Source organism: Chlorocebus sabaeus, chromosome 26 (genome assembly GCF_047675955.1).
Source record: "Chlorocebus sabaeus isolate Y175 chromosome 26, mChlSab1.0.hap1, whole genome shotgun sequence".
Lineage (NCBI taxonomy): Eukaryota > Metazoa > Chordata > Mammalia > Primates > Cercopithecidae > Chlorocebus > Chlorocebus sabaeus.
In genome coordinates this window covers 14,060,271-14,083,774 of record NC_132929.1, presented here as the reverse complement: position 1 = coordinate 14,083,774, position 23,504 = coordinate 14,060,271, and the positions used below count along the sequence as shown (strand labels likewise).

Genomic DNA, 23,504 nt, shown 5'->3' with positions numbered 1-23,504 from the left:
TTTTCTGAATAAACACAGCAACAGGAGGAGGACTCGCTCATAATTACCAATAATGGCCACATATCTTTGAATAACTCTTTAATATGTGATAGTGAAAAAGTTCTCAAGATTATCTAGGTTGTCAAAACAGAAGTAGTGACAGGATTATTTAAGCATGCTTGTCTGTCATTACTTGTCTTAGCAAGTTTTTAATATAAATAACTGAAGGGAAAGGGAGAAATAAACACAGTTCAGTAGGTTCATGTCAAGTTATTTAAGGAGTCAGGAACTACAACCGTGTTCTTCACATAAAATCCTCCCTTCATCTTCCAATCAGATATCTGGGCTGTTTGGGTCATTTATAGATTTAGAATGACACATCTCATAAATCTTATGCCAGACCCAACTGGGCTAATTATCATTTAGCTACAAATTATCCATTTTCAAGCTCTTGCTAGTGAAGGGAATAATTTTTTAAAAAACACTGAAGTCCTACACATCCTATAGGAAAAAAACTATTATTCATATATATATATATTTATAATACATAAAAATAAAAATTAAGGCTAAGGTTAAAAAAACTAAGTTCATGATATTCATTTGATCCTGAGTTCTATGTTGTTAACAGACAATAAATCTTTAACCCTTCTTACACAATCTATCATGCCATACAAACTTCAAAGTGAATCAAAAACAGTTAAGACTGTAGCTACTTAGATCACAAGACTACTACTGAACTATAAAGTATAACACATAAAGATGCTTCTTCAAAATGAGGTAATTTACATATGGTGAAAGGTAGAGGTCCAGTTTCATTCTTCTGCATATGGCTAGCCAGCTATCCCAGTCATATACAAAAATTAACTCAAGATGGATTAAAGATTTAAATGTAACACCACAAACTATAAGAATCGTAGAAGAGGCCGGGCGCAGTGGCTCAAGCCTGTAATCCCAGCACTTTGGGAGGCCGAGACGGGCGGATCACAAGGTCAGGAGATCAAGACCACCCGGGCTAACACGGTGAAACCCTGTCTCTACTAAAAAAAAAAAATACAAAAAACTAGCTGGGCGAGGTGGCGGGTGCCTGTAGTCCCAGCTACTCGGGAGGCTGAGGCAGGCGTAAACCCAGGAGGCGGAGCTTGCAGTGAGCTGAGATCCGGCCATTGCACTCCAGCCTGGGCGACAGAGCGAGACTCCATCTCAAAAAAAAAAAAAAACCATCGTAGAAGAAAACCTAGAAATCACCATTCAGGACATGGGCCTTGGAAAAGAATTTAGGACTAAGTCCTCCAAAGCAACTGTAACAAAAAAATTGACAAGTAGGACCTAATTAAACTGACAGCTTCTGCACAGCAAAAGAAACTATCAACAGAGTAAACCCACAGAATGGGAGAAAATATTCACAAACTATGCATCCAAGAAAGATGTAATATCCAGAATCTATGAGAAACTTAAATAACTGAACAAGCAAAAACAAATAACCTCATTTTAAAAAGGGCAAAAGACATAAACAGATACTGCTCAAAAGAAGACATACAAGCAGCCAACAAACCTAAAGAAAAATGCTCCATATCACTAATCATCAGAGAAATGCAAAACAAAATCACAATGAGATATGCCATCTCACACCAGTCAGAATGGCTATTATTAAAAAGTTAAAAAATAACAGATGCTGGCAAGGTTGCAAAGAAAAAGGAACACTTGCACAATGCTGGGAAAGTAAATTAGTTCAGCTGCTGTAGAGAGCAGTTTGGAGATTTCTCAAATAACTTAAAACCAAACGACCACTCGAGGTCGCGCACGGTGGCTCACGCCTGTAATCCCAGCACTTTGGGAGGCCGAGGCAGGCAGATCACCTGAGGTCAGGAGTTCGAGACCAGCCTAGACAACATGGTGAAACCCCTGTCTCTAGCAAAAATACAAAAATTAGCCAGGCGTGGTGGAGGGTGCCTGTAATCCCTACTACTCGGCAGGCTGAGGCAGTAAAATGGCTTGAACCTGAGAAGCAGAAGTTGTAGTGAGCCAAGATTGCGCCACTGCACTCCAGCCTTGGCAACGGAGCGTGACTTCATCTCATAACAAAAAAAAAAAAAGAACTACCATTCGACCCTGCAATCCCATTATTGGGTATATATCCAAAAGAAAATAAACCGTTCTACCAAAAAGACACGTGCATTCATATGATCACTGAAGCAAAGACATGGAATCAACCCAGATGCCCATTAACAGAGGGCTAGATAAAGAAATGTGGTACATATATACCGTGGAATACTATGCAGCCACAAAGAAGAACAAAATAATGTCCTTTGCAGCGACATGTATGCAGCTGGAGGCCATTATCCTAAGTGAATTAAGGCAGGAACAGAAAACCAAATACCACTGTTCTTACAAGGGAGAGCTAAACATTGGGCACTCCTGGACATAAAGATGGGAACAATAGACACTAGGGACTACTATACGGCAGGAGGGAGGAAGGGAAGTAAGGGCTGAAAAACTATTGGGTACTATGCTTATTACCTGGGCGACAGGTTCAGTCATACCCCAAACCTCTGCATCATGATATATGCCTTTGTAGCAAACCTGCACGTGTACTCCCCAAATCTAAAATACAAATGTAAATTTTTTTAATGAAATAATTTTTATTTTCAGCAGTTTCTCCTCACTCTGCTGGGAAAAATGTATTTCCCCTAGCGGGGAATCAGTATCTCTAAGTTCTTTTTTACCAAAGAACCAATCAATCATTTACTTCTAATATTAGATTGAGAACTGCATGATGGAAAGATCTAGATTTTATTCATCTCCAAAGCCTATTGTCCAAACACCTGGAACACATAAGCTTCAAAAACGTTAGTTCCTATCCTTTCTCTAACATATAATAAATGCTCAATAAATGTATGTTGTATCTATTTCATTCAATATCAACATTAATGACTGCCAAACCTAAGAGCAATGTAAAATCCAGGAGATGGACTAAATGTGACTAATAAGAAATGCTGCAACATCCTGATCTCCATCTGTTTGGCTGTTTCTATTAGCCCAGCATTCCAATGTACATGTATGATTGATCCTTCAGGGTCTGCTGCACTGAAACATTTAATTACCACTAAAATATGTAGCATACACATGACTTTGAATTAAAAGACATTTCCTTACTGAAACAGGTCTAAACACTATTTTCATAGAATCTAAACACTTTAACATCTGACATTTAGATAATATCCCACTTTGGCATGATGTATGGATAATTAGGTATTTATTACTGGGTCTAATACTTTGCCACTCAATAATTATTAAGTAAATTCTCATATCACCAGAAGAAACATTTTTATATAATATTTATCTTTAAAAACCCAGTGTCTATAAGGTAAAATAAAGCAAAACAAACAAAGGACAATCTATGGTTCATCTAGCAGATCATAAAGATTGGCTTCATAAAGAACGACCTCAAAGGTATCAACAAGAAATGTTTAAAGAAAACATTTCACTCAATTTGAGAGACTATGTACAAAAGTTTATATATGAAGATTAGTATACTAATTAGTATATATACATACACACATTTTTAAATTTAAAATTCAACCAGTATTAAGAAAGGAGTAACTTCTAAATTTAATTTAATGCTGATTTGGTTTGGCTCTGTGTCCCACTGAAATCTCAGGTTGAATATGTAATTCCCATGTGTTGAAAGAGGCGCCTGGTGGGAGGTGACTGAATCATAGGGGCAGACTACCCCCTTGCTGTTCTTGTGATAGGGTTCTCATGAGATCTAGTTTTTTGAAAGTGGGTAGCACTTCCCACTTGGCTCGCTCTCTCTCCTGCTCTGCCTTGGTAATGCTTGCTTCCCCTTTCTCTGCCACCAAGATTGTAAGTTTCCTGAGGCCTCCCAGCCAAGCTTCCTGTGTAGCCTACAGAACTGAGTTAATTAAACCTCTCTTCTTAATAATTACCCATCTCAGATGGTTCTTTACAGCAGCGAGAACAGACTAATATAAATGCCATGTCTGTGAAACATCTAAAATTATCTTACATACCAGTGGCAAATTCCACATTTTGGAAAAAGCTATGGTACCTCAAGTTACCTCTCTATGAAAAGAAAATGAGAAACTTTCTTCAACAGAGTGAATGGAGAACATGTCACAGTTTCCAAAAAACATGTTGGGCTTGAAGGAACAGAAATGCTCCAGATTTGGACTGGGCATGGTGGCTCACACCTGTAATCCCAGCACTTTGGGAGGCCGAAGCAGGCGGATCACCTGAGGTCGGGAGTTCGTGACAGGGTGGCCAACACGGTAAAACCCTGTCTCTGTTAAAAATACAAAATTAGCTGGGCATGGTGGCACACGTCTTTAATCCCAGCTACTCCGGAGCCTGAGACAGAAGAATCACTTGAATCTGGCATGCAGGGGTTGCAGTGAGCCGAGATTGCGCCACTGCACTCCAGCCTGGGAGACAGAGCAAGACTCCGTCTCAAAAAAAAAAAAAAAAGGAAAAGAAAGAAATGCTCCAGATTTGTGCCATCCAATACAGTAGTCATCGCTAGCCACTTGTGGCTATATAAATTAAATAAAATTTAAAATTTAGCTCCTCAGTCACTCAAACCCACTTCAAGTACAGCCAAATAACTATATAGTAGCTACCATACTGGATACCACAAACAGAATGTTTCCATCATCACAGAATGTTCTACTGTACTCACTGCTTTAGATTCTCAAATAATTCTAATAAAGTCCAACTGGCAGCAAATGGAAGTAAAAATTTTAGCAGATAACAAAGGTGGTATCTTTCAGTAAAGTAACAAACATTTGGAAAAAACTGTGAGAGACAGTGAATTAAATGCTAGTAGGCATGGTAGCTCACACCTGTGATCTCAGCACTTTGGGAGGCTGAAGTGGGAGGACCACTTGAGCTCAGGAGTTGAGACCAGCCTGGCCGGCCAACAAATCAAGACCCTGTCTCTACAAAACATTTAAAAATTAGCTGGGTATGGCGGCAGGCACCTGTAGTCCAAGCTACTCAGGAGGCTGAGACAGATGAATCACTTGAGCCCAACAGTTCAAGGTTAGTGTGCTGTGATTGTGCCACTGCACTCCAGCCTGTGTAACAAAGTGAGAGACCCTGTCTCTTAAAAATACCGGCCTGGCGCAGTGGCTCACACCTGGAATCCCAGCACTTTGGGAGGCCCAGGTGGGCGGATCACAAGGTCAGGAGATCCAGATCCTGGCTAACACACAGTGAAACCCCATCTCTACTAAAAATACAAGAAAAATCAGCCGGGCATGGTGGCGGGCGCCTTCGTCCCAGCTACTCGGGAGGCTGAGGCAGGGGAATGGCGTGAACCTGGGAGGCGGGAGCTTGCAGTAGCCAAGATCGCGCCACTGCACTCCAGCCTGGGCTACAGAGCCAGACTCCATCTCAAAAAAAAAAAAAAAAAAGTTAGTACTATGAATATGATTTCTGTTTCTACAACTCCTTTATAATCTGATGATTTCAAAGACTGAAAATGTACTAAGGTAGACAGGAATCCCTCTCCAACTAAGATGATACGGTTACTATTAAGGAACCAACAGTAAAAACTTAAAAACTTAGAAAACAAGGTTAAGAGACTGAAGCCATAAACTTTTAACACAGCCTGTGAAAATCTTTTAATTACCTTACTTTCATTAACATAAAGCAATAAGGAAAGTATGCCCAAATAACAGAGTATTAACAGTACCTTTTTAAATGATAGGTCCTGTATGATGATTTATCGTCTACTATACTCTGGTTACTTTTAAATGTTTAGTCTATTCCCCCGCCCCCTACATGGTCTCAACATCCTTGTGAATTTGTTTGGGGATGATTGGTAGTCACTAGGGCAAGTGTATCATGCACACACATAACTTTTCACAAAACAACAGGATTTACTGTAACAACACACAGGCTGACTTTGGTACTCTATTCCATTCTATGTGAAAAGATAATGCTGATGGAGACCCACTGCCATTGAAAAAGTCCCTGCTCTAAACTACTGTGATTTGGGATGTTGTTCTCCTCTAAGGATGTATCTCCTTGTTGGTAGTGAAGATTCACATTTATGTTTAGCTTATTTCATGAAAATAAGAGATAATACTAAAAGGCATAGGACACTCACAAGAGTGGGTTTCAAGGCTGAGCTGTGAGAGACTGCAGAAGAATTCAGAATTGAATTGCTGTGGCTAGAGAAAAGATAGCAAATGTTATTACATCATTGCTTTTTCAGATGTCTTCACTGAAGTGCTGCAAATGATAAGGCAATGTATTGCAAATTAATCTTTTATAAGTTATAATTATTTCTAAATCTAGTAAACTAACTCAGATTTATGTGAACACTGAATTCTAATCACTGGGACAGTTGTTTTCCCAATATGAAATGTTTTTAATTATTTGTATTAGGAAAAGATGGAAAGCTTTTTAAACACTCCATCTTTTCATAAGTATATCCTATGGGCATACGTGTGTGTATGAACACTGCTAATGTCAAAATGCAGAATGTACTTGTTACTGTGACGCAGTCAAAAAGCCTAAAAGCCATTGTTTTAGAGCATAGGCTCTGGAATCGTAAGACTTCACCAAGTATGTAAACTTTGCCAAGTCATTTAACTTTCCCGCACCTCAGTTTCCTCGGCTTTATAACTTGTAGTAGTAACAATATAACAAACACTTAAATGGTTGTTATGCAGACTAAATGCATCAAATGATTTTAGGCCACTGCTGTTAGATACGAGCTCATTTAATTATGTACTGAGAGCTACATAAAACCACAAGGTACCAAAGAACAAAAATGGAATCTAAGAAATTTGAGAACAAATATCATTACAAATAATCTATAATAGAAAAAAATGTGAATTTTCAGAAATAGTAATTGATACTAAGAATTTTATAAAACTACTTGTACTCTTTGACACAGTTATCCCACTCCTGTAAATTTATCTTAAGAAATTAAACAGAAGAAAATATTTACATGCAAAATGATGCTTATTAAAAATGTTATTTGTAATAGCAAAGAGCTAGAAACCTAAAGTGTTCTTTAAAGAGATAACAAGTAGGTAAACTTTTGGTAAAACTGTGAAATATTACAGGTACTAAAATGATTATTTAAAGACTATACATATGCCTAAATCTTTATATTAAGTATATCAGGTGATATACTTAATCAGGTAAATAATATGCGTATGTACACAAGCAAAAATGTGTATGGAACTAGATGCAATTGAAAGCCATGCTGGGTTTTTAGTTGATTTCTTTTGATGTAATTATTGCTCATTGTCTTCCTAAAGGGTTTTAGCTTACTTTCATTCTTTTCCTTATACCACCTGACTAAATCTGAGATAGGGTAAATGCAAAAATTGGATGATCTGATATTAGCCAGTAATTGTAAGTCAAATTATCCTTCTTATGTGCTATATGCTAGGGCCTAGTACACAAAACACAGTTCAAACTCAAAAGCAGTAGAGTCTATACAACATCCGGTAATTTTTTTTTTCTTTTTGACTCACTTAGAAGCTAAGTTTGCTTGCTCTTCAAGTATTGAGACCAGGAAACACTGCTAAGGAAAACTAAGGTGGCTAGAAGCTAGTCTGTCTCATTCATCTCTCGCCACTTTCTTCTCTTTAAAAATGATAGTACAAAGTTGAAGAATATTCTGATTTATTTTACTTTAGTTTAGTTAGTTAGTTAGTTAGTTAGGTAGTTAGTTAGTTATTTTGGAGACAGAGTCTCACTCTGTTGCCCAGACTGGAGTGCAGTGGCACGATCTTGGCTTACTGCAACCTCAGCTTCCCGGGTTCAGGCATTTCTCATGCCTCAGCCTCCTGAGCAGCTGGGACTACAGGCATGCGCCACCACACCTGGCTAATTTTTTGTATTTTCAGTAGAGAAAGGGTTTTGCCATGTTGCCCAGACTGGTCTCCATCTCCTGAGCACAGGCAACCTGCCCACCTCAGCCTCCTAAAGTGCTAGGATTACAGGCATCAGCCACGGTGCCTGGCCCTAATTTGATATATCATTTGGGGCTGTTAGATGTTCTTAACTGTCACTAAGTTAATTAAGTTTGATTTTTGGATCCAATAACCTTCAGCAAAAGAAAAAGTAGGTGCATTCTTCATCATATTTTTAGGTTCCTGATTTATGCTCATTTAAGATTTTGATTCACACATAACTCATTCCTAAACCAAGTTTGTGATTATGTGTCCAAGGCAATTATTTTTGAATTAACAAATTACACAGTTTTTTCAGAATACTAGGACTAAACATCAGGCTAAAGCAAAATGTATTTTTGCTTTAGTTGTTAATGACCATAAAACTTAACTAAACATGAGCTTACAGACCATCAGCTGTCCAAATTAAAGTTAACAGACTAAATCAAGAACAATGAATTTCTAGGTGGCAGAACTAGTGCATCCATCTAGTAGGAATCTTAGTTTAATTACAGCTGCAAAAAAATTAAATTCTAAACCTTTAATAATTTAATAATTTCCCTAAGCTGAAAAATCTTCCTCTCCCATTCTCTCCCACAAAATAGATTTCTGCTTGCCATACAACAATATTTGAAAAACTTCCTAGACTGAACTGTAAGAAAGATTTTTTTTTTTCCATTAAAAATGATGGCAAGACACCAAATCTACTTAGGCTTCCAAACTGTGCTCAGGTATTAAAATTATTTTAATAAGTTCTAGAAATATACTCCTTTTATAACTAAATAGTTGTATTAAAAATTAAACAAAAAACTAGCTAGAGCTAGTTGTTTCTCTTATTAACCTACTCAAGACTGGTTACATCTTCCTCTTCAGTCTTTGCCCAGAACATGGAAGAAAATTTTCACAATATAAATTATTTTTCTGATGTTGGAATGTTTAGATTTTAAGTTTTTCTGAAAAGTTGCTTTCTAACATTTAAAATGAAACACAATTTTTCTAAGCAGGTTAATAATCCTTTTTAAAAAGCAATCCCACCTTCAGGCTAAATGAAAATGAACACTGATTATAAACAGAGTACTTTCCTTCTCAAGAACTAAAAGTTCTGTTTAATATTCTTTTATCTCTAATCAAAAATGTTATTGTAGGGAGAGAGGTTACATTCAGAGGTTGTATCCCTCTGAAGCAGGGGCATATTATCCTGGTTTTATAGATGAAAAAGCAAGCACAAAGACAGGTTATGTTATTTGCCAATGTCTTAATGCTACAGTCAGCAGTAACCCCAGGATTATGTTAGTTGTGAACACCAGGTTAACTGTAAAATTTAAATAAGTAAATTTTTATTTGAAAGGACTTCTCGAACCACATTAAGAATGGAGTACCCAAAGGCTACAAAATCCCCTAAATGACAATATAATTTATGTGGATAAAACCCTGCTGATACAGTCAACATCTTGGTTTGCCTCTCATAAAAACGTAAAGTTCTTAACAAGACCTTAATTTGAATAGTTTATTTACATGTCTCTCTTCCCCTCTGCCTCCTAATTCTCAGAATCACTCGTTCCTGATAGGACCATTATTACATGACATCCTATATCATTGCTAATACTCTCAAATCTTCCCAGCTAAACCCTTCCCTTTCCTTATCCTCTTCCCCAATACGCTTTTCTTCAACCTCCAACTCCAAAATCCTTACCCCTGTCTCTTTTGATTGCAGAGGGAGGTGGCAACAGTGATACTAGCACTCTAAGTCACTCAACCCACACTCACATTAAATACATGGGCACTGGCTTAGGATTTCTCTCCACCTCAACTGCTGATACCACCCTAGCTATCCAAACATCCATATTGTTTACTTCTTAAAAAAAGAAAAGAAATTTAGCAGATCCTGGCCTCTCCAACAACCTTCATCCCTGTTTCTACTTTAATCTTCCCTTACATGTCATCACTCTGGAGCCATTGTTCTATGATCAAAATCTGTTTGTCTTTCCATTTTTCCCACTTACACTCTACATGCTCTTTAACTTTACCAAAACTTTCAGTTCTTCAAAACAGCTGTCAATTCTATGTGGCAATCTACCCCTTCAAGTTAATTTTTTCTTTAAAATCTAGTCTGTCAATAAAGTATATGACATACAGTGTGGTATAAATACTGTGCAGTTTGAATCTCAGTTCTACCACTTTACTCTCTTGTGTGGCCATGGCAAATTACTAAACCTTTCATGAGTCTCAGATATCTTCATCTGTAGACTATGGATACTCAGCTCACATGATCTCTAGAAGGATTAAACCTAACAGTGTCTGACTACCAGTAAAACAATTTGATAGGCTGTGCTAGGCCTTGCTCCATCAATTACACCATTCCTGAAGTCTTTCTTTCTCTTCCTCTCCACTACTGACATCAGTCAACAAATAACTTCAACTACTAACTTTGCCCTAAATGACTAGCATCTACTCTGTGACTTCTCTGCTTCAGCACTTACTTCCTCTTTAATCTACAGCAAGCTCATCCAACCCACGGCCCATGGGCCGCATGCAGGACGGCTATGAATGCAGCCCAACCCAAATTTGTACACTTTCTTATAACATTGAGTTTTTTTAGCTCATCCGCTACCTTTAGTGCTAGTGAATTTCATGGGTGGCCCAAGACAATTCTTCTTCCAAAGCAGACCAGGGAAGCCAAAGGATTGGACACCCTCAACCTAGAGCAAAACCTGACTTCTGTCCCCATTATTACTCCCACAAAGGTCAGTGACATCCTAACAATTAAATCCTTGTCTTAGAAATCACCAATATAATTTTTCTGTGATATCTAACACTTTCTTACTACTCCTATTTCCCTTGGCTTCTAAAATACTTTCCTCTTAGAGCTCTCCTACCACTTAAGCCACTTCCATCTTTTGGTGTCTCTTCTTTCTTCTGCTCTCCCTTAAAAACACTGCTGTTTCTCATCTGTCATCTTTCCATTATTACTTTAACATTCTCCATGGGAAATTTTCCACTGGCCTCAACTACTATGTATGCTGAAGATGTCACTGTAACTCTACACTCTTAACCTTTTTGAGAACTCAACCTATAGTTAAAGCACCTTGTTGGATACTTTCTACCTTGACATCCAGTAAGCGCCCAGACTAAAAAAGATCAAAATTGTGGGGTTATTTTCCCATTTAAAAAACCGGGTCCACTTCTATTCCCACTTTCATTTAAAAGCATTACAGTAGCCTAAATTTAAAATGTTCAAGTCATCCCACAACCTTCCTACTCCTTCCTTCACATTCAGTCAAATAATCGTTGGCCATTTTAATTTTTTCTCATATGAATCCCCAATAGTTCCAAATGCTCTTCTCCCAGCTCTGTTTTGTTGCCTTATTACATCTTCCTCATCAACTGAAGTTCATTTTCTTCTGCCTCCAATCAACTGTCCTAACAAGCCCTGCTTTACACAAATTGGATTATCATTCCCTCACTTAAAATACTGATTCCCCACTGCCTACATGATGAAAACTTCACGTGGTGCCTCTCATTAAGTATGCTTACTGACTGAAGACAGTTGTGGTGAGGAGGGAGGGTAGCTCAAAGAACAAATTTTCTTTGAACTCTTGAGTGTTTCCTCTATAAAATTAATGGGAACGCTGTTCAAAATTCATCTTATTACTAATCAGTCAGAAAAACAGTCCTCAACTTTTCAAGAAAACTGATTTCCAGGGGCTTCTGCCATGCTCATCTTGTGTCTCATATTTTAGGCCTAGCAACCACGCCTTGCCCCACAGTTGGTGATACACAGGTAAGCACAAATCTATACTACTCACAATCTGGTCCCTTAACACTTTCCTTATCCCCTCACAACTCCTCCAAACAACTGTATCCAAAAAGGTGTTGCCTTTTCTCCAACTTTTCCTTCTTTCTATGCTTGTCTTCTGCCCCCTCTCTTCCTGGTTGAAATACCCTTCCCCCTTTCCATGCTCTCATTCATGGCTGACTCCTAAAATGCCACTTCTTTTCTGAAGCCTTCCTTTACACACAGTCACCATCCTGCCATCCACTCTCAGGTAGAATCATTTTCTCCTTGAGCCTTGAAGAACTTTATAACCAGAACACCCATCACATTTCAGAAGTATCTATTTCCCTTGTTAGACTGTGATAGCAATTTTAAAGTTTTACTTATCTTTGTATCTCCAAAGTTAAGGCAAAAGTCAAGTGCCTAGTAAGCACTCATTCAAATGCCACTGAACTGAATTTCTTTGGGAAAAAGTTACTAACGGTCCCTGTTCAAATCTATCCTGAAAGTGTAAAAAGTCAATATATACAATCCAGCAACTAAAATTCTGAAATATTTAATAATGCTTTTACATATTAAGGGGGGAAACCCCAGAACTCCCCAATTCCAATCTCACAGTATAAAAATAACACAATAAAACAGTTAAAAAAAAAAAAAAAGTTTAATGACTGTGCTGAGGTTAATAAAACACTCTGAAGTGGTGAAAGTTACAGTAACTTTGAAAAAGTGGCATCAGAAAAGACACAACTCACTAACTTTTATCTAAATTTTTGGTAATCCTGCTACAGGATGCTAATACACAGAAGTCATTTAAAAACACTGTGTATTTGTAAATGTAATTCCTAACCACGTGAACAGCTCAAATAAAATGTGTTTAATCACATGCAATGGTATCACTAAATACTACCAGGAAAAAGAATTACATTCCACATTCCAAGTTCATAATGGCCTTTATCCAAATTATGACTCCTGTTAAATAGATAAAATTTAGACATAAAATTATTAAACTGATATTAGACTAAAATTTAATTCCAATTACTCTTTAATTTACTAAAGGTTATTATTTGCTCTCCAAACACAGAAAGAAATGCCTTGCAAGGTAACTCAGAAATTTCAGACACAAGGCAATTTTCACCAGTCAATCCTACATCTGAGTAACAGAAATGATATATTAATTCAGAAATACAAACAAAATCAGTTATGATTCTAGAACTCTTGGACTAAAACCCCAAAGTCGAGTAAATCCCACACCCTTGTTTTAAATCAGAAAAATTAAAAACCTAAAATTCTAGAGAGCAGAAAAATAATTTGTCTCTATATTTATGAACATTGACTTTATTATGGGCAGAGATTAAATGACATTTCTGGCATTTATTAAGATCATATCATTTCTTTCCATTAATCTTCTAATGTGATAAAATGCACTGCTTTCCTCATGTTGATCCATTCTTACATCCTCAAGATAAACCCCATTTGACTGTGAGGCTTTGTTTTGTTTTAATTCACTGAGTGAGGTTTGAGTTGCTATTTCTTAAAAACCTGCAGCCACTATTTTGTAGTATTTCCTCTCCTCTATTCTGTTCTTTTGGAACTGTTAGCTGCATGTTGAAGTTATTCATCTTATCCTCATGTTTCTTACTCTTTCTATTTTATATTTCTGTCTTTGGGTTCAGGCTTCTGGGCTTCTGTCCATTGCAGAAGATTTTAACCTTTTCGGTCATGGATGTTTTTGGCAGTCTGGTAAAGCTTATGACCCCTTTCTCAGAACAATATTAGGGGCCTAAAACAACATATATAGTATTACAAAAGAAATTAATTATATTGACATAGGGACCAAAATATTTTTCATTTTGATACAGTAATAATGTGGTTCCTTATTAACACTTTAAAATATATGCTCTAGCAATAGGTTTAATAACTATAATAATTTCAAATTAGTGATGACTATAAATGGTATTTCAAGATAGCGTAACAGCTAACAGCAATTGTGCTATAAAAAAAAAAAATCTGTAGTTTCTATTGGTGTTATGGGTTGAACTGTGTCTCCTCCAAAATATATGTTGAAGTCCTAGCCCCATGACCTTCTTAGTTAAGATGAGGTCATACTACAGTAGGGTGGGTTCCTAATCCAATAACTGGTATCATTCAAATGAAGATAGACACACACAGGGAGAACACCGCTATGTGATGATGAAGACAAGGAGTTATGCAGCTTCAAGCTCAGGAATGTGAAAGATTCCCAACCACCACCAGAAGCAAGGAAGACAAAAGAAACAATTCCCCTACTGGTTTTAGAGGGAACATGGCCCTGCCAACTCCTTGATTTTGGACCTTTAGTAATTGTGAGAGGATAAGTTTGTTTTTTAAGCCACCCAATTTGTAGTACTTTGTTACAGCGGCCATGAAAACTAAAACTAATAATTTGCTGTCACAAGTACCTCTAATACTGTCATGGCTTGTTAACATTTCCTTTAATTTATGAATGTTAACATATTTCAGTTAGAGATTAGTAAGAATAATGTCACATTTTCCTTCAAGCCCACAAAGACTCTGAATTTTAAGAACCCTTTGTCTATAGCAACATAACACCTTAGCGTAAAATTCATTATTAATGAACTGTTTTTCATTCTGAGTACCGCAAAAAAACAATCTCACAGATATGTAATAATTTTGGTTCTGGATTCTGAGATGCAGCTATGACACAATACTTATCATAAATCTAAACATTAAAGAATAACAAAATTCATTACCTGAGCTAACTTCTTAAACTAATATACTGTTATCCCTTAGTGTTAGATTACTGATTTGTATAAAGGACCTAGTGAAAAGGTTTACTTTTGTAAGTAAAGCATAAAGACTGGTATCTTGTTAGCATATTCCTTGTAGAACTAATCAAGTTGGTGTTTAAGCCCAATAGCCTTTTGTTTACTTATTCATCCACAGATAGAGGCCATACATTTTTCTCTTTTTTTAAAAGAGGGCTGTGCATGGTGGCTCATGCCAGTAATCTCAGCCCTTTGGGAGGCCAAGGCAAGAGGATCACTTGAGCCAAGGAATTTGAGACCAGCCTGGGCAGAACCCCATCACCACAAAAACTTTTAACAATTAGCCTGGTGTGGTGGCGCACCTGTCGTCCTAGCTACTCAAGAGGCGCGGGTGGGAGATCACTTGAGCCCAGCAGTTCAAGGTTGCAGGGAGCTAGGATCATACCACTATACTGCGCTCCAGCCTGGACAACACTGCAAGACCCTGCCTCTTTAAAAAATTAATAAATAAATAAAAAACAAAATCGAGTAATACAAAATTTTGTGTCATCAAAGATACATGGCTATTAAGCCCAACATAAGTCTTGAAAGATTATTAATATACCAATTGTTTCCAAATTTTGCATCTTAACTGTTCAAAATGCATGCTTTTACCTCATCATCCTACCACTTCTACTCTTAAGTATTTCATTTAAGTATGTCAAAAATAACAATATAATAAAATTAAAGTCTAAATCATACACCATCAACAAAGGAAGAGCCCATATGATGCTTAGTCCAAATTCTTTAATTTACGAATCAGCAAACTGAAGTCTACAGAGTACATGATTAGAGAATAAATTAAAAATAGCTACAAAAGAAATGCATCTACCAATTTCAAGTCCAGTGTTCTTTAGACTATACCATACTGCATAGAAGATGGTAAGAGTTAAACGATGTACAAATGGCTTTTACATGAGCACTTAAATTCTATTTATAATATTTAAAGATTCTAGTTACCCCAAAACAACCTAATACGTTTTTAAATCAATTTTATTTTACCATAAAACACATTTGAAAAATAAGACTTCATTTTCCACCTTCAAAATTGGCAAAGAAAAATCAGACAACTGTGCAGACATTTCAAAGTGTAAGCACTCTCATATACTAAATACTTATTTTCTAGAGGGCAATTTAGCAGAAAGAATAAAATTAAATATTTGTCTCTCTTTTAACTCCATTCTTAGACTATCTCAAGGGAAAAGTAAGAGATATGGATGAAGACAGAACTCAGGATGGTATGTAATATTGTTCAAAAATAACTAAGATACCCAACAACAGCGGACTGATTAAAACTAATGTATATCATACACTGAACATAATGTAGCCACTAAAAATTATATTCTAGAATATTTAACCACTTAAGAAAATATCACATTAAGCTACAATTGTACCCACTGTGCAATTCCATTCCACTGAGAATAAACACATACATATAGCTACATAAACTACATAATGCTTTGATAAAGCAAGTGCTTGGCACACAGTAAAAATCTAATAAATGAGTATGTTTCATCACCAACATAAGAAAGGTTTCCATGTATACCAAAATGTTAACGTCTGTTATTTAATGGTAGAATTGCAAATAAATTATTATTCACTTTAGAAATCATTTTGTACATTATCTGAAATAAACTACTACTCTTACATGGGGTGAAGCATTTTTTCAATTGGCATTTTTAATGTCGTTCCAGTTCCTACTGAAAGATGGAGAAGAAAAGCAGGCTTGTCTTTACCAATCATTTCCCCAGACTGGGTAAGACTAGTCAAGTTCAAGTTATACAACAGAAAAGGCTAAATTGTTACACTTTCCCCTTAGGCACTTCTCAGTCACCAACAGCTGCAGTATAAAATCAGGGAATCTGCTGCTGTTTACCCTTTCCTGATCAATTTCACTTCTTTATCCCTAGTCAGTTCCTCACCCTTGGCACTAATGTGGAAGCATGGGGGAAAGAGCAATTTAAAGAACTTAAAACTGATAAATAGCTGGAGATACATATTCCTAAATGTTAGGCTTCCTATGCCAAAAAAGAGACACAAATGTCTACCTTCTTGTAGATACAACACGGGTCTTCAGATACATCACATAACTCAGAGGCCCAGCACATCCAAACATCCCAACAGCATTTAGGACAGTTTTAAGCCTGATCTAAGTTATTTCTCAAACTTGCAGAAACAAAACATGTCAAAAATCAGGCCAATTTTGGTCTTTTCTTTAAAAAATACGGTAAGCCTTCTTAAACAGGTAATAATTTATTTTTCCCATACTCTTTTTCAGCCTATTTTTCTAACACAGCTAATGATCTCAAATGCACAAATTCAGAGAAAACAAAAAAAGTGAGGTAATATGGCTCCATTAATTCAACCACATTTGTAGAGCATTTGCCATCAAGCATTGTGCTAGGCATACAAACAAAAGTGGGGGATTACAGAATAGCGGTCACAGAAATAAGTAAATAATCACAATATTATATGAATTTAAAACTAATATACATATGTACAAAGTACAGAGGCAACATAGAGGGAGAGAGTGTTGAAAGAGGGTAAGAGAGAAGGTCTTCTGGGGAAAAATGACAAATTTACAAAAGTTTGTAAGGAGAGGAATTCTAGGTATGGTATCATAATATGTTTAAAACATATAATTCAGGATCATAAACTTTTAAGTGAGAAAGCAGAGGGAAATTAAGTTGAAGAAAGTATGCAGTCATTTAACTGATTTTTACACTGGTCAACTGAATAATAAGCAAATTTTTATATTATGTATACACCACATCTATATAAACAAACATTAGATGTATATACACAGCTTTCCAATGCTTCCATTTATTTCTAGAATGTTTTCCAATTTTATATATATATGTGTGTGTATGTGTGTACATACATATGCACATGTAAAATGTATGGGGTGAACATATGTTTATTTACACTTATCATCAAAAATAACTCACCACTGGGTATATTTTTTAATGAGGCACTAAATGATATAACCACAAAAATTTGCTATTTATGGAAAAATGGTTCAAACTCAGATTACAACATAGCACGTTTATCATACGTGTTCTAATTCTAATTAACCTAATTCCAAAATCTAATATAATCCCAACTTGCTATTAGAAAACCTAATACTGGCCGGGCGCGGTGGCTCAAGCCTGTAATCCCAGCACTTTGGGAGGCCGAGACGGGCGGATCACGAGGTCAGGAGATCGAGACCATCCTGGCTAACATGGTGAAACCCCGTCTCTACTAAAAATACAAAAAACTAGCCGGGTGAGGTGGTGGGCGCCTGTGGTCCCAGCTACTCGGGAGGCTGAGGCAGGAGAATGGCAGGAACCCGGGAGGCGGAGCTTGCAGTGAGCTGAGATCCGGCCACTGCACTCCAGCCTGGGCGACAGAGCAAGACTCCGTCTCAAAAAAAAAAAAAAAAAAAAAAAAAAAAGAAAACCTAATACTGACATAGCAAGTGTTTCTGGCTAATGTGGGCCTAATAAGCAAAATGCTTATTATTTCAGCTACTTCAATTCTCCAAATGTTTTGGCCAAAATGACAAAAGGACATGTAGTGCTACATACACTCAATACCAAAGGACAAAAACTAAGTATTATATAATAAGCCTTTAAATGTTTAAAACTCTATTTAGAAGGCTAATAATGTAAAATATGGTACAGTTGTATCTATCGGAAACATTTGACTGGAGTATTAAACAATCTCTGGGCAAATTACCTACAAAACAAACATTTATGTGGCTATTTCCTCTACTATTTATAACACAAACTATTTCGCTCTAGAGTACATTTGCCATTTTTGAAAAGTAAGATATTTAAACATAAATGTGAAATCATCTAAGAAATGCTTTACTCTATTCTAATTTATTTCTTCCTTATTTGGTCTGGTATTAAAGCAAATCCTTACACATAACAGATCCCCCACTAATTCTCGATTAAATATATTCTCACAGTCAGCCTAGGAGTTATCCATTTCTCTATACAGAACTTTAATTTCAAATAATAGAGCATGTACTAGAGGATTTCAGAATGAGGCCTTACTGGATTTTACCACAATGGCTATCTAGAAAGGGTTAATGGTTTCCCAAGAAACTGGTTAGTTTCACTTTTCTTGAAGGTTGAAATCAGGTGAAAAAGAAACAAAAGAATGCTAAGAATAGTCCCTACTGTAATTAAATCCCTATGAGCAATGGCTTTAAAAAAGAGAAAAGGGGAAAATAATGTAAGGCCCAAATAAAATCCATGTTACAGGGCAGTTTTAAACTGTGCTATGGCCTTAATGGCTTCTGCCATGATACATATCTTTCTTCATAATATATGACTATAAATAATAAATTTCCATTTCAAAACATTAGTTCACCTATTAAAGATGAGATATAAATTACCATATTAAAAGCTACATTCCAAATAAGTTCACTCTGTGGTTTATCTAATGCACAAGCAAACAATGCTGGCTCTAGTAAAACTGATTATCAGAAGAACACATTATTTTCTAATATAATAGAGTTTTTTAAAGTAAAATCCCCAAGATTTTGTTCCCATGAAGAGTTAACCAAAGTATTACGCTAAATATTATTATCGCCCTACCCAAACTTGAAAGTATTACAAAGCTCCTAGGGAATAATTAATTAATAAAGCAGGATAAATCTGTGAAAAAACGATTTTAAAAGTCTGGGTGAGTGAGGTAATTTCCAAGGTGTCCCATACTAAGTACATTTGGATTTAAAAATATATATTTAAAGCAATTCTCCCACTGAAGATTGCCATTCGGTGTTTCAAATATCAACATCTTGGGGATTAAATCACTGGGAGTATTTTCTCAGTTTATTTTAACAGCAGTAGAATGCACTATCATTACACACACACACAAAAACCTGTTTCTCAAGTTATTTATGGCAAGTATTTAAAAATCGGCCATTTAGAAAAAATACAGTTTACATGTGTGAATTCACATTCCATCATCTGCTTGTTTTATTAGCTGCAACAAGAAGGAAACAAGGAGATATTAACTGCTTTAAGAAAAAAATTCAACTGGTAAGAAGTCTTTTCCCATCTCTAAAAGAAAACTTAACATTTTTGATCCAAACTATTTGTTTGAAAGATACCAATAAAAGTTACCGTCATTCCGTTCAGCGTTTTTAGCAGCTTTTCTCCTAAATAACCATTATCTGAAATAGACTTCTTGATCTCCCTCAAAGTAGATCTAATCTGCAGAAGGCAGGGAGACACTGTACTGTACTGTGAATGGACAGCCAGGTATTTTATGAATGGAGGCGATCACGTGATCCCAGCACCTCCCCGAACTGATATTTCCCACATAACTGTGTCAACATTCTCAGAACAGGGGTAGTTGTTTGTGTGTGTGTGTGTTTTTAAATGTAACCTAAAATTTCACGTTCTTCCTACCTTCTGAACTCGAAAATCTACACAGAGACAAACGAGTCGCGAATTTTTTTTTCTTGGGAAATCCTTTCAAGATGTCCAAGGTGATGGATGTTTAATTATTTTTTTTTATGAATGAAGAGTCTGCTATGCAAATGAGGGCGATTCACAAAAAGAGAGAGAACATGGCTGCCACTTCTGCTTCTACACTGCACTGACACTGCAGCAGTGTACCTCCTTCTACGACCCGCTCAGCAGAAGCGTGTGTTTTGGGGTGGGGAGGGAGTAAGGGGGGAGGAAATGTTGCTTGGCCTTTCTCTAGCTATTTTACGTTGAACAGGACTCGGCACTAGACTTTATAAAGTTCTTTCAAAAAGGTCTGACTTTAGTAATGCACTGTATTTAAAGGCATGCATCCAAAGGACTAAGTCCTAACTCACTTAACTCTTTCCAACCCTCCAAAGATAAACAAAAGTTGAACCTAATTACAAGAAAATGGATGCTAATATTCCGCTTGGAATTAAATCCCTTCTCAATAGAAAAGTGTTGCCAACCATTATTTCTCCATGCAGCTGTTAACGTTAAAGCAAAACATCTAAAAGACGAAGTATTTCGTTTGGAAAGCAAGGAGAAAGCCCAAATAAGCAAAAACTTAAGCCAGAATGCTCTAAAAGTTGATGGAATCACCAACATATTCAGCAATGTAAATTCGGTTAAATCAACGTAAATCATGCATTTTCACATAGCTGAAAGGTAAAAATTAGCGTTCAAAATTCTCCTCCGTTCCTAATGAAGACACGTTCAGTGTTCACAAAGGTAAACTCTAGCTCAACATCGCCCACACTCCAGGTGTCCTTAATCCTATTAAATTCTAAAAATGTTTCCCTAACCCTATTTTTTACAAGAATCTTATAGGTCATAAGTTTAAAAGGGGGAGGGGGGAGAGGGTGAAGGCTTAATCGGTATTTAAGAGTCACTGACTCATCGAATTAAGATTCAAGAGCAGTTTGCTGCAGGAGGTGCTCCCACACATTAGTTTCCAAGTGAAACAGCTATAAAGGAAGCAGGATAGATATTGACGGTCTGGTGACTGGTATGTGAGTGAAAAAGGACGGGACAGGGCTCTAACAGGCAAAGGGGTAGTTTCTACTCCACTTCCATCCGCCCACATTATTCCATCTCACGGACGTACAATTGCCATCCTCTCCCAACACTTAATAGCCTTCCCCAAAATAAAGCAACTAAATGTGGGAGGGTGGGGAGGGGTGCTGCCACTAAAAATGGCTAAAGAAATCAGCTATCTCCAGAAGATGCACCGAATTCTCCAGGGTCGCAAGCTTTCCGGCACCCAAGTCTCGGATGGGTCCAGGGGAGAGCCGAGGGCGGACTGGGGGAGGGGGATTAGCAATCGAGATCAATGAGGCGCTTACTCGTTGTCAGAAGTCGCCGTCTCCTCGCTCATCTTTCCCTCACCGTGATCCGATCTGGAGATGGAGGAGCAACAGCAGGCGGGGGAGCAGCAGCAGCACCGAGGGGCAGGAGGCAGCGGCGGCCGGGGGGGCGCGGGGGCAGCGGCACAGGGGCCTCACCATGGTGGATGCCTCACCCAGAACGGTGCCCCCCCAGCCGGGAACCCCGGCCACCCCCGCAGGGGGGTGGCGGCAGCAACCTCCGCCGTGGCGACCCCAGCCTCTTCCCCCGCCTCAGTGTCCAGCCAAGGGATCCGAGGAGGCCCGGTGGAAAGGGAAAGACAGAGCGGCTGCAAAGGCTGACTGGAGAGCTGCTCCTCCAGCCACTGGGGTGGAGCGCAGCGGGGTCCGGCCAGGAAGGAGCCGGCGGGCGGAGAACCCGGGAGCAGAGGCGGCGCTTCCCTCAGGGATGCGGCGAGGAGGAAGCAGAGCTCCGCTCGGTGGGGGCCGGCGGGGGGGTGCCGAGCCCAGGCTCCGGGCAGCGGCGGCGAGGTCCTGCCGGAGCCCACCCCACCATCTCCCGCCTCGCCGCTGGCTGCCCCTCAACCCTCGGCGGCGCCTGGGTCGGTCCTCAGGCGCGGGCAGAGCCGGGCTAGGGGCCCCGCGGCGGCAGATTCCTCCAGACACGCTCCAGCCGGGACTCCTCCTCAGGGGGAAGGAGGGGGCGGCGGGGAGCGTGTGAGGCGAGGGGCAGGCGAGCCGATCGCTCCCACCCGGCCGGAGAAGAGCGGGCGGGCCCGGGTCCGGGGGGCAGGATCCGGAGAAGCGGCGGGAGAGGACAAGAGCGGCCGCAGGTTCCCCACCAGCCGGTGCCCACCAACAGCTCAGCGGGCCAGCTCCTCACGCCCGAGAGAGGGGAGCCGCGAGGGGGGCGGCGGAAGCGCTCACGCCGCCCGCTCCTTCCGCCGCCGCCGCCGCCGCTGCCCGAACCAGGGGCGCCCGCGAGAGAAGGAGGCGAAGTAGTCCCTCGCGACTTCTCCCGGCCGGCCGCTTCCCCCGAAGGCCAGAGCGGGCGCGGGGTGGGGCTGCCGAGCGGGGTGCCCGGGCTGTGAGGGTGTGTGGGTAAGACTAAAAGCCGCGGCCTCCGGGCGAATCACTGCAACTCGAAGTCGTTTGCAGCATAGCAAGTTTCAGGAAAGTAGTTCCCTCCTCCCTTCATTTCCCAAATCGTTGTCGAGCCACTTAGCGGGGAAAGGGGGAGGGAGGCGGAGGGATATCCGCCCTGCACCGTGCTCGGTGTGCGTGCGCGCGCTCCAAACTCTTGGCACGCCGCGAAAGGGGGCGGGGGTGGGAGCTGCGAGGGGAGCTGCCAGGGAGGTTGCATTGTTGTGGCGCTTTACTCCCCGTTACTCTGCTTGGAATATCCGGGTTGCTTGAACGAAGAGGCTAGAAGGACAGTGTGGCTCAGAGGGGAAATCTGGAGGCTACTCTCTTCTGCCGTGTGTTTGTGTATGTTTTCCTCGCAGAGCAAAGAATGGAACTGGCATGAGTTCATCTTTAGTTAGTGGGGGTTAGAAGCAGGGACTGTGCAAAGAGAGCTCCTCCTGCTGTCCCCCTAGTTGCATTGCTGCAGTCCCCTAGCTGCATGCACGACGTGTGTGTGTGAGTGTGAGAGAGAGAGAGAATATGAGAATGTATGTGTGTTTTAACACCTCGCCTCGCTGCCTGGATTCTTACTGCGCAAGGGGTATGCTGTCAGGGCATTCATCTCCGAAAGCCGGAGTGATTGTTAATGGAGAACGACTTCCATTGAAGCCCAGGGTAGGCGTGTTACATGAATCTGGCGCAGCCAGAACGGAGGAAATAACTCCCGCTGCGAGTGAGGTTGCATAACTATAGCGCAGGAGATGCTTCTGTGGCACGAACTGCTCCGAACGGAGGCGGACCGATTGGATAGACAGCTGTCACGAATGCATTGTTAGAGGACAATGTATGCATTCATCTCAAAAGATATTTGTACAGAAACCTACTGGGGTTGCGGGCTGGAGCCTAAGGTCAGCCCAGCCACAGGAGTCAGAGCTTCTGGCTCTGCAAATTCTGTTATCTCTTCTCTACTTAAAAAGCCAGCCTATGCATGAACCACCCTAGGGGACTGAATCCCAAGCGCTCCCAAGTTCCTGATGCATCTTCCCAGATATAAGTCTCTTCTCGCCCTGCGT

At 39.4% G+C, this 23,504-nt stretch overlaps 1 protein-coding gene across 1 annotated transcript in view; it reads right to left on the bottom strand.

The window, feature by feature from the left end:
- Window positions 1-22,478, bottom strand: part of SPRED1 (sprouty related EVH1 domain containing 1) — a 100,429-nt gene extending 77,951 nt beyond the window's left edge. The window contains exon 1 of the mRNA XM_008017098.3: window positions 21,307-22,478. Coding sequence (XP_008015289.2) covers window positions 21,307-21,338 — 32 coding nt within the window. The 5' untranslated portion in view covers window positions 21,339-22,478. The remainder of the gene's footprint in view (window positions 1-21,306) is intronic.
- Between the last annotated feature and the right edge of the window lie 1,026 nt (window positions 22,479-23,504).